At 59.4% G+C, this 11675-nt stretch overlaps 1 protein-coding gene across 3 annotated transcripts; it reads left to right on the top strand.

Moving 5' to 3' along the window:
* The first annotated feature begins 376 nt into the window (after positions 1-376).
* LOC146764239 (class I histocompatibility antigen, F10 alpha chain-like) lies at positions 377-9513 on the top strand. Of its 3 annotated transcripts, none has more exons than XM_085565280.1 (8): positions 377-479; positions 3959-4222; positions 7465-7737; positions 8002-8274; positions 8354-8461; positions 8559-8594; positions 8714-8764; positions 9320-9513. In XM_085565280.1, exons 1-8 carry the CDS (start codon positions 410-412, stop codon positions 9331-9333), a joined length of 1089 nt encoding a protein of 362 aa, XP_085421406.1. In that variant the 5' UTR covers positions 377-409; the 3' UTR covers positions 9334-9513. The 3 variants fall into 3 exon arrangements, with proteins under 3 accessions (XP_085421406.1, XP_085421404.1, XP_085421405.1); XM_085565278.1 differs by lacking the exon at positions 377-479 and adding an exon at positions 1965-2101; XM_085565279.1 differs by lacking the exons at positions 377-479; positions 8714-8764 and adding an exon at positions 1966-2101.
* The last annotated feature ends 2162 nt before the right edge of the window (positions 9514-11675 follow it).

Genomic DNA, 11675 nt, shown 5'->3' with positions numbered 1-11675 from the left:
CCCCCAAAGGAAAGGGAGAGAACAGCAGAGAGAGAGAAGGAATCAGGGATCGAGGTCCAAGTGCCCAGTCCCGCTCCGCCGAGGGTCAGACCCGCACCCGCAGGAAAAATGGGATCCGCTGCTCCCGGTGCTTGCCCGGCTTTGGGCCGAGCCAGCGGGGTCCGGGCAGAGCTGGAGCGCAGGGCCCGGGAGCTCAGCACGGCCCGGCCCGGGGGTCCCGCAGGGCGCGGCCGTGGAGGGTCCCAGATGGATCCCCGAGGGATCCGGAGGGGTGCCAGGAGGGGATCCCGGTCCGTTCCCTGCAATTCCCCCTTTTCCCCTCCCCCTTTTCCCCTCCCCCCGCGCTCCCTCGGCACTTTCGCTTTCGCGTCTCTCCAGCTGCGCCAGAGCCGCGATCGGGGCGGCTGCGATGGCTGCGGCGCTGGGGCTGTTCTTGGGGCTCCTGGGGCTCCTGGGGGACCCGAGCGCCGCGACTAAAGGTGAGTGGGAACCCCGAAACCGGGACTCCCCAGAACCGCAACTCCCGGGCACCCGGACCCCCTGAACTTCCATTTCCGGGCACCGGGACCCCTCTAAATCCCCGTTCCCGGGCAGGGGAAGCCCTCCGAACCTCAATCCCCCTCCCCAGCATCGAGACGCCCCTGCACCCCCTTATCCGGCAACGAGATCCCCCTGAACCCCCATTCCTGAGCACGTGGACCCCCTTGAGCGCCCATTTACCACCCCGACCCCCCTGCAACCCCTTCGGGAGCACCGGGACACTCCTGTACCCCCTCACCTGGCACCGGGACACCCCTGAACCCCCACTTCTGGTCACCGGCGCCCCCGGAAACGCGATCATGGAGACTCCCTTGAACCCCGAATTCCGGGAAGGAAACTCCCCCTGAACTCGCATTTCCCGGCACAGGAACACCCTGAACCCCCATTTTCGAGCACGGGGAATCCCCTGTACTCCCTTCTCCAGCACCGGGACCCCCCTGCACCCCCTACCCCGGGACTGGGATCTCCCCGCACCCCCGTCAGTGCTCTGGGACCCCCTGCACCCCCATTCCCGGCCATCCCGCCCTTCCCAGGCCCCAGTCCCGCCTTTTCCTCGGCTTTTGGACCCCCAGATCTCCCAAATTTTTGTGTCCTCCCAATTTTCCATTCCCGGCGTTTCCTGGAAGGGGCTCCCGGAGCGTTCCCGCCACGCCCCAGGGTATCTCAGCGAGGATCCAGTGGGATCCAAATGAATCCCCTGGAATTCCCCTTTCCCCGGTCTCGCTTTAGCGGATCCCGGGGACGCAGCTTGGGAGACGCTGACACTTCTCCCAGCCCCAGCCCCCGCTTTTCCTTGAGCCCGGCACCCCCTGGACCCCCACTTCTGCCTTCCCCAGCCCCCACCCACCACCTTCCTCAACAGCGGGGCCCCGTGCACCCCTTTCCTGGGCCCGGGGACCCCCTGGTCTCCCCCATTGCCCTCACCCCCCTTTTCTTGACCGGAGAACCCCTGAACCTCAGGTTCTGGGCATAGGGACCCCCTGCACCCCCTTATCCGCGACTGGGATCCCGTCCTGGACCCTCTTCCCGTGTTCTGGTACCCCCTGCCCACCTCCCTGGGCATCCCGCCCCTCCCAGGCCCCAAACTCGCCCTCTTCCTTCACCTTTGCACCCCCAGAGCTCCCAAATTTCCGTGACCCCCAGTTCTCCACTCCCGGCACTTTCTTAAGGGGTGTCCCAGGGGTCCCCTGGTGGTTCTCAGAGGGCTCCAGGGCGGTCGCAGCGGGGATCCAGAGGGATCCGGAGGAATTCTGTGGAATTCCCCCGTCCCCCCTCCCTCGCGCCCTCCCCGGTCACTTTCGTTTCCGCGTCCCAACCTGTGAAGCCGGGATCTACCCGGCGACCGGTGACGTCAGTACCAGAGCCAGCTGCCATTGGTGGACAGGAAATAGCGGGGCCAATGGCGGGGCCGGAGGCGGCTCTGGGGGCGGGGCCAGGGCCGGGGCGGGGCCAGGGCAGTGCTCGGGGCTGCAGCGGAGCAGCGCCATGGCTCCAGCGCTGCGGCTGGGGCTGCTCTTGGGGCTCCTGGGGCTCCTGGCGGACCCGGGGGGCGCGACGAAAGGTGAGTGGGAACCCCGAAACCGGAACCCCCTGACCTTCTATTTCCGGGCTCCGGGATCCTCCTGAACTTCTATTACCGGGCAGGGGAGCTCCCCTGAACCCCATCTTGGATCCACTGACCCATTTCAATCCCCTTCGCCAGCACCGGAACCCCCTGTACCGCCTTATCTGTCATTGGGATCCCCCTGAATCCTCATTCCTGATCAGAGAAACCCCCCTGAATCGCCATTCCCGGGCCTCAGAATCCACTAAGCCCCCATTCCTGAGCATCGGGACCCCCTTGAACACCCATTTCCGACACCGGGACCCCCCTGTACCCTCTTATCTGGCACCGGGACTCACTTGAACCCCGAATTCTGGGAAGAGAATCCCCTGAACCCCCATTCCTGAGCAGGGGAACCCTCCTGAACCCCCATTCCTCGGCATCGACCCCATGAACATTCATTTCCTGGCAGTGGGACCCCTCTGCAGCCCCTTATCCAGCCCCGGGACCCACCGGATCTCCCATTCCTGGGGGTCAGGATCCCTTTGAACCCCAAATCGTGGACAGGAACCCTCCTGAACCCCCATTCCTGGGCAGGGAGACCTCTTTGAACCCCCAATTCTGGGCACTGGGAGACCCCTGAATCTCCATTTCCTGGTACTGGGACCCTCCTGCACCCCCTTATCCGGGAAAGGGATCCCCCTGCACCCCCACAGTGCTCGGGGACTCCCTGCTCTCCCTTTTCCGGCCATCCTGCTTTTCCCAGACCCCAGACCCGCCGTTTTCCTTGACCTTTGGACCCCCCAGATCTCCCAACTTTCCGTGTCTCTCCTGTTTTCCACTCCCACCACTTCCCGAAACGGGTTCCCAGGGATCTCGGGGGGCCGCTGCAGGGATCCAGAGGAATCCAGATGATCTCCCTGGAATTCCCCTTTTCAGCCGTCCCATCCCCCCACGTTCCCTCGGTCTCTTTCCCGTCTCCGAAGCTTCGTCCCCGGGATCCGCCCGCCTCTCCCAGCCCCAGGCCCCCCTTTCCCGAGACCAGGGACCCCCTGGTTCCCCATTCCTGCCTTTCCCAGCTCCCAGACCCCACTTCCCTCAACACCGGGGACCTCTAGACCCCCTTTTGTGGGCCCAGGGACCCCCTGGATCCCATCCTGCCTCTCCCAGTCCCTTCCTTGAACCTTAGACCCTTCTGACTCTCCCAGTTCCACTTCTGACCTTGGATGCCCCCAGCTCCCCAGTCTCTGTGTTCCCCCCGTTCTTCGCTCCTGGCATGTCTTGTGGAGGGGCTCCAGGGGGTCCGGGAGGGTCCCAGGGAGATTGTGGGCACTGGGACCCCCCTGAATTTCCAGTTCTGGGCACTGGCACCTCCCTGCACCCCCTTATCCATTACCAGTTCCCCTTTGCCTGCCTCCTTTTCCCATCCATTCTGGCTTCCCCAGTCCCCAGACCCCCCTTTTCCTTGTCTCTGAGCCCCCATGGCCCCCATTCCTGCTTTTCTCAGCCCCCAGCCCCTCCTTACCTCTACATCAAGGACCCCTGAGCCTCCTATTCTCAGGTCTGCCCACCTTGTGACCCCTCTTTGGCACTGGGGACCCCTGGATGCCCTTTCCTGGGCACAGGGATCCCCTGGAACCCCCATCCTGCCTCTCCCAGTCCCTGCACGTTCCTTCCATAGCCCTGGATCCCTCTGAGCCCTCATTCCTGGACACCAGGACCCCCCTGCACGCCCTTTTCTGTCCATCCCAGCTCTCCCAGCCCTGCACACCCTTTCCTTGGCCCCAGCATCCCAAACCCCTTCCCAGCTCTCCCAGTTCCCCTTTCACTGATCCGTGACCCCCTCAACCCCCCCAAATCTCTGTTTCCCCCCAGTTCTCCACTCCCTGCATTACCTGACTGTGGCAGTGTCAGAGCCCAGCCCGGGGGTCCCCCAGTACATGGAAATTGGGTTTGTGGATGGGATCCCCTTCACGCGCTACGACAGCGAGCGGGGCCGGGTGGAGCCGCTGACACAGTGGATAAAGGATGGAGTCGAGCCGGGATATTGGGATTGGCAGACCCAGATCTGCCAGAGGAGCCAGCACGTGGATACCGGGAACCTGGAGACAGCGCGGGAGCGGTACAACCAGAGCGGGGGTGAGTGGGGTCTGTGGGGCTGGGATGGGATCTGTGGGGTGGAATGGGGATCTGTGGGGCTGGGATGGGATCTGTGGGGTGGAATGGGGATCTGTGGGGCTGGGATGGGATCTGTGGGGCTGGGATGGGATCCATGGGGATGGAATGGGATCTGTGGGGTGGAATGGGGATCTGTGGGGCTGGGCTGGGATCTGTGGGGCTGGGATGGGATCTGTGGGGCTGGGGTGGCATCTGTGGGGCTGGGATGGGATCCATGGGGATGGAATGGGATCTGTGGGGGTGGAATGGGGATCTGTGGGGCTGGGATGGGATCTGTGGGGTGGAATGGGATCTGTGGGGTGGAATGGGGATCTGTGGGGCTGGGAGGGGATCTGTGGGGTGGAATGGGATCTGTGGGGCTGGGATGGGATCTGTGGGGTGGAATGGGATCTGTGGGGCTGGGATGGGATCTGTGGGGTGGAACGGGATCCATGGGGATTGAATGGGATCCATGGGGATGGAATGGGATCTGTGGGGCTGGGATGGGATCTGTGGGGCTGGGGTGGGATCTGTGGGGCTGGGGTGGATTCTGTGGGGCTGGGGTGGGATCTGTGGGGTAGAATGGGGATCTGTGGGGCTGGGATGGGATCTGTGGGGCTGGGGTGGATTCTGTGGGGCTGGGATGGGATCTGTGGGGCTGGGGTGGATTCTGTGGGGCTGGGGTGGGATCTGTGGGGCTGGGGTGGGATCTGTGGGGCTGGGATGGGACCTGTGGGGCTGGGATGGGATCTCTGGGGTGGAATGGGGATCTGTGGGGCTGGGATGAGATCTGTGGGGTGGAATGGGATCTGTGGGGCTGGGATGGGAACTGTGGGGCTGGGGTGGATTCTGTGGGGCTAGGCTGGGATCTGTGGGGCTGGGATGGGATCTGTGGGGTGGAATGGGATCTGTGGGGCTGGGATGGGATCTGTGGGGTGGAATGGGATCTGTGGGGCTGGGGTGGGATCTGAGGGGCTGGGATGGGATCTGTGGGGCTGAGATGGGATCTGTGGGGCTGAGATGGGATCTGTGGGGCTGGGGTGGATTCTGTGGGGCTGGGGTGGGATCTGTGGGGTGGAATGGGATCTGTGGGGCTGGGATGGGAACTGTGGGGCTGGGATGGGATCTGTGGGTTGGAATGGGATTCTGTGGGGCTGGGGTGGATTCTGTGGGGCTGGGGTGGGATCTGTGGGGCGGGGATGGGATCTGTGGGTTGGAATGGGATTCGGTGGGGCTGGGGTGGATTCTGTGGGGCTGGGGTGGGATCTGTGGGGTGGAATGGGATCTGTGGGGCTGGGATGGGATCTGTGGGGTGGAACGGGATCCATGGGGATTGAATGGGATCCATGGGGATGGAATGGGATCTGTGGGGCTGGGGTGGGATCTGTGGGGCTGGGGTGGATTCTGTGGGGCTGGGGTGGGATCTGTGGGGTAGAATGGGGATCTGTGGGGATGGAATGGGATCTGTGGGGCTGGGATGGGATCTGTGGGGTGGAATGGGATCTGTGGGGCTGGGATGGGATTCTGTGGGGCTGGGGTGGGATCTGTGGGGCTGGCGTGGGATCTGTGGGGCTGGGATGGGATCTGTGGAGCTGGAATGGGGATCTGTGGGGCTGGGATGGGATCTGTGGGGTGGAATGGGATCTGTGGGGCTGGGATGGGATCTGTGGGGCTGGGGTGGATTCTGTGGGGCTGGGATGGGGATCTGTGGGGCTGGGGTGGGATCTGTGGGGTGGAATGGGATCTGTGGGGCTGGGATGGGATCTGTGGGGCTGGGGTGGATTCTGTGGGGCTGGGGTGGGAACTGTGGGGCTGGGATGGGATCTGTGGGGTCGGATGGGATCTGTGGGGTGGAATGGGATCTGTGGGGCTGGGATGGGATCTGTGGGGCTGGAATGGGATCTGTGGGGCTGGGGTTGAATCTCTGGGGCTGGGCTGGGATCTGTGGGGCTGGGATGGGATCTGTGGGGCTGGGATGGGATCTGTGGGGCTGGGGTGGATTCTGTGGGGCTGGGATGGGATCTGTGGGGCTGGGATGGGATCTGTGGGGCTGGGGTGGATTCTGTGGGGCTGGGATGGGATCTGTGGGGCTGGGGTGGATTCTGTGGGGCTGGGATGGGATCTGTGGGGCTGGGGTGGATTCTGTGGGGCTGGGATGGGATCTGTGGGGCTGGGATGGGATCTGTGGGGCTGGGGTGGATTCTGTGGGGCTGGGGTTGAATCTCTGGGGCTGGGATGGGACCTGTGGGGCTGGGATGGGATCTGTGGGGTGGAATGGGGATCTGTGGGGCTGGGATGGGATCTGTGGGGTGGAATGGGATCTGTGGGGCTGGGATGGGATCTGTGGGGCTGGGGTGGATTCTGTGGGGCTGGGATGGGGATCTGTGGGGCTGGAATGGGATCTGTGGGGCTGGAATGGGATCTGTGGGGCTGGGGTTGAATCTCTGGGGCTGGGCTGGGATCTGTGGGGCTGGGCTGGGATCTGTGGGGCTGGGATGGGATCTGTGGGGCTGGGGTGGATTCTGTGGGGCTGGGGTGGGATCTGTGGGGCTGGGATAGGATCCATGGGGTAGAATGGGGATCTGTGGGGCTGGGATGGGACCTGTGGGGCTGGGATGGGATCTGTGGGGTGGAATGGGGATCTGTGGGGCTGGGGTGGGATCTGTGGTGTGGAATGGGATCTGTGGGGCTGGGTTGGATTCTGTGGGGCTGGGATGGGATCTGTGGGGCTGGGATGGGATCTTTGGGGCTGGGGTAGAATGGGGATCTGTGGGGATGGAATGGGATCTGTGGGGCTGGGGTTGAATCTCTGGGGCTGGGATGGGACCTGTGGGGCTGGGATGTGGATCCATGGGGCTAGAGATGGGATCTGTGGGTCTGGGATGGGATCCATGGGGTTGGGATGTGGATCATGGGGTTCGGATGTGGATCCATGGGGCTGGAATGGGATCTGTGGGGCTGGGGTGGGATCCGTGGGGCTGGGATAGGATCTATGGAGCTGGGATGTGGATCTGTGGGGCTGGGATGTGGATCCATGGGGCTGGGATAGGATCTGTGGGGCTGGGTGGGATCCGTGGGGTTGGGACGTGGATCCATGGGGATCCAGGGGGCTGGAATGAGGCTCTGTGGGTCTCCATCAGACTCTGGGGCTCCATAGGGCTGGGATGGGGCTCTGTGTGGCCGGGACACAATTCCATGGGTCTCTGTGGGTACAATCCCCCCAGGTCTCCACACTTGGCTGCGTGTTTTTGGCTGTGACGTCCTGTCTGACGGGACTGTCCATGGATCTGAGCGGTATGGCTACGACGGGCGGGATTTCATCTCCTTTGACCTGGGATCCGGGAGATTTGTGGCGGCCGACAGCGCTGCCGAGATCACCAGGAGACTCTGGGAGCAGGAGGAGGAGGCTGAGAGGTGGACGAATTACCTGAAGCACGTCTGCCCGGAATGGCTCCGGAAATACGTTGGATACGGGCAGAAGGAGCTGGAGCGCAAAGGTGGGAGCAGAATTCCCGCGGGGATTTGGGAATGGAGAACTTGGGAACACGGTAATTCCTGTGGGAATTCCAAGGGTAGATCTCACCCCCATCCCATTCCCATGGAAATCCATGGTCAGATCTCACTCTCATCCCATTCCACTGGGAATTCCATGGGTACAGCTCACCCCAGTCCCATTCTAATGGGAATTCCTTGGGCAGAGCTCACCCCAATGCCATTCCCATGGAATTCCGTGCATGAATTCCACAATTATCCCATTCCAGAGCCCCCTGATGTCCACGTGTCCGGAAAAGAGGAACATGGGACGCTGATCCTGTCCTGCCACGCGTACGGATTCTACCCCAACACCATTGCAGTCAGCTGGATGAAGGAGAATACAACCTTGAATCAGGAGACGGAGTGGGGCGGGATCGTTCCCAACAGCGACGGCACCTTCCACACCTGGGCCAGGATCGAGGCGCTGCCGGAGGAGCGGGAGCAGTACCGGTGCAGGGTGGAGCATCCCGGAATGGTGGAGCCCGGGATCTTCGCTTGGGGTGAGGCTGGGAATGTGGGAATTGGGAATTTGGAATTCCCAAATGGGGATTCCCGTCCTCACTATCCCACGTTTCCCAGAGCCGAAGTCTGGCAGCATTCTCAACGTGATGGTCACTGTGCCCGTCATCGCTGCCATCCTTATCCTTGCTGTCCTCATTGGAGTCGGTGTCCGGAAGCTCCTATCCGGTAACACACGGGATGGGGGTTGGGAAGGGGCACGGATCCAGCCACACTGTTCTGGGAATCCTGTGCCACCGAGGCTGATCCCACTTTGTTTCCACAGGGAGGAGAGACAGGAGTGGATACAACGTGGCAGCCGGTGAGTTCCAGTGGCGGATCCAGCTCTGGGTCCCCTCTGTGCGGATCCCGGGATGGATCCTGGGGTTAATCCCAGTGCGTGATCCATGCTGGAATCTCATGGATCTTCTCTTTCTGCAGGAAAGGATGTGGGAATTAATGGCTCAGCTGCAAGTACAGAGCAGGATCAGGGTGGGATTCGAGGGGGATCAGGGCAGGATGGATGGACTGGGATCAGGGAAGAATTCTGGATCAGAGCAGGGGTCCAGAGTGGGATCAGGGGGAATTGTAGAGTGGAATTGGGGCTGGGTTCTGGAGTGAGATCATTTGTGATGGATGGAGCGGGATTGGGGCAGGAGTGATGGAGTGGGATCAGGGAGAGATTCCAGTGCAGGATTGGGTGGGGTGGATGGAGCAGGATCAGGGCAGGATGGGATGGGATGGGACGGGACGGGACGGGACGGGATGGGATGGGATGGGATGGGATGGGATGGGATGGGATGGGATGGGATGGGATGGGATGGGATGGGATGGGATGGGATGGGATGGGATGGGATGGGATGGGATGGGATGGGATGGGATGGGATGGGATGGGATGGGATGGGATGGGATGGGATGGAGCAGGATTGGGGTGGGATCAGGTGGGATTCTGGAGCAGGTCCCGCTCCCCATGGGCTCCAGCCACATCTGTCCTGTGGAATGGGGACAGGGACAGGGTGACACTGTGAGCCTCTCTCATCCTGACAGGAATCACCGTCTGAGTGATCCATGGAGCTGCATCCGGCCTGTCCTGGTTCAGGACAAATTTAGGGAAAGACCCCCAAAAGGGTTCTTTCCGGAAAGCAGATTCAATTGGCCCCTCCCCCAACCAGTTCGTGAAAGATACCTCTTTGGAGAAAAGTGGAAAAAAACCTGTTTATTAAACTAGCAAACTTAGACAATATTGAACAACAAAACTTCTTGCCACTCCAAGAGAGAGACAATCCCAGAAAGATCCCTCAGGTCGCAGCTGGGCTCACTCAGTCTCTGCTCAGTCCCTCCGGCGCTGGAAATGCCACGGCCCAGGCCCGGCCGCTGGGCCACCAGCGCTGCTGCTCTTCTGGTGTGCAGTCCAGAGCAGGTCCAGAGAAAGGGAACAAACCACAGTCCAGGGAACTTCTTTGCCTCAGCTAGCTAAAACTAACTAGACTAGGAAAAAAAACAAAGGAGAGCTCCGTCTCGTTGTCCGTCTGGATGCAGACAACTCAGTCCAGGAGCAGGAATGTGGAGGAGGGAGTGCAGTTCTTGAAAACAAACTCCGCGCTTCTTCCCACCCCCTCTTCCCTCCTGGAACAAGTCTTAAAGGTGTAGAACTTATTATTCAACATGAACAGGGCAGACGATTGGGGATAAAGGCATCATACAGTCAGCCTAGGACAGCATCCCACACAAGAAGGATCTGCAAACCCAGCCCTGGGAGTTGTGAGGAGGTAAGAGCCCCTCTGTGCCTAGAAGTCAGCCAAAGATCCATTTGGCACTCAGAGATGGTGGAGACGACTCATGGTGGGCAGAAGCCCCACAAGTGCTTGGAATGTGGGAAGGGCCTCCACCGGAGCTCCAGAGATCAGACCTGATGTGGCACCAGGTGATCCAGATGGGGAATCAATTTGCCCTACAAGTGTGGGGAGTGTGGGAAAGGCTTTGGGCAGATCTCCAAGTTCATCAATCACCACAAGATTCACACCAGGGAGAGGCCCTATGTGTGTCCCAAGTGTAGGAAGTGGTTTCCACTCCTATCTCATCGTAATGAGCCAAGGGGTCAGCTGGAAATGTATTTAGGATAATTGAAAACTGTGGATGAGTCGAGGGGACAGCTGGGAATATAACTGAGATAGCAGAAGATTACATATTTTAGTTAAGATTCTAAAATTAGTTAAGAAGTCAAGTTAGCTAGCAAAAATCACATGCCTTAGTTAAAGAGTAGCAAATATATTGAAAAGTAAAGCTAGGAGTGACAGGGATAGATGTAGGAATTGTGAAGGAGCAGAGACCACGGAAATATCTTGCCTTAAGAATAAAGCAGTTAGGAGAGGCTACCGTGACCAGCAGATCAAAAAGTCCTGCAAACTGGCCATGGGTGAAGAGTTTACCTTGAGGAAGACAGCTTTCTTCCTCCCTTACACCCACTCCCTTATTTCAAAATCCCAAAGACCCAGTTAAGGAAACACGATTGCACAGCCGTAATGGATATTCAGCTGATTATAATACGAAGGCTTGTTCTCTCTGCCCCCCCATTTCTATTGTGCCAAGAGATGCTTGAGGGAGCCATGAGCCCATTCAGTGACAGATTGGCCTTTTGAGGAATGAGGAATACTTGTTTTGTGCATAATTCCCCATAAGGCAAAAAAGGTAGCAACTCAGCAGGAAGTATAATCTGGGCCAGTCTTTACTTCAGGTGGTATACCAAGAGTTACAAAAGCAGCAGTGAAGTTCTAGAGACATCTTTAGCCATTTTCCCTGAATGGGCTGATGCAATGTCTTGGTTTGAAAAGACAGGAATCTGTGAAGGAAGGTAAGACCCTCCTATGAAATGGAAAAGGTAAACCCCCACCCTCCGAATTATCACAATTTCAAAATTAAAAGGCTCTCAGGCAAAGATGTGGGAATGGGAATAACAGTTCTTTACTAGGAAAAAAACTACATTAAAAAAAAAAATACAGTTAGTACAAATAAAACTAGTGATAGAGTCAAAAACCTGACACCCTGAGGAGTCAGGGTGTTGGTAATGGTCCAGTTAAATGGTGGCTGCTCCTCCTGGAGTGGCAGATGAAATGCTGCTGGAGTGGTGATCCTGTAGAAGGGTGTAGTTTTCTCTGAAGGTCTGGTGATAGAGTAGATGGGCCCAGTCTTCCTCTGGGAATCCAGCGGGGAAGAACTGCTTCTCTGGGAATCCAGCAGAGAAGAAGCTGCTCCTCTGGGAATTCAGGCTGTCCTGATGTCCCAAAAAGTGCTAATATTATGCAGGTAGGGGTGCTTGGCTCCTCCCTCTGGATGGAGCATCTCACAATGGGATGATGTAGTGCAGTCATTTAATGGTCCATTAACAGAAGATACCTCTCCGAAG

This window comes from Lonchura striata, chromosome 35 (assembly GCF_050655825.1).
Source record: "Lonchura striata isolate lonStrDom1 chromosome 35, ASM5065582v1, whole genome shotgun sequence".
Lineage (NCBI taxonomy): Eukaryota > Metazoa > Chordata > Aves > Passeriformes > Estrildidae > Lonchura > Lonchura striata.
Note: the sequence above shows the minus strand (reverse complement) of the source record. Positions and strands in the feature narration are given on the sequence as shown.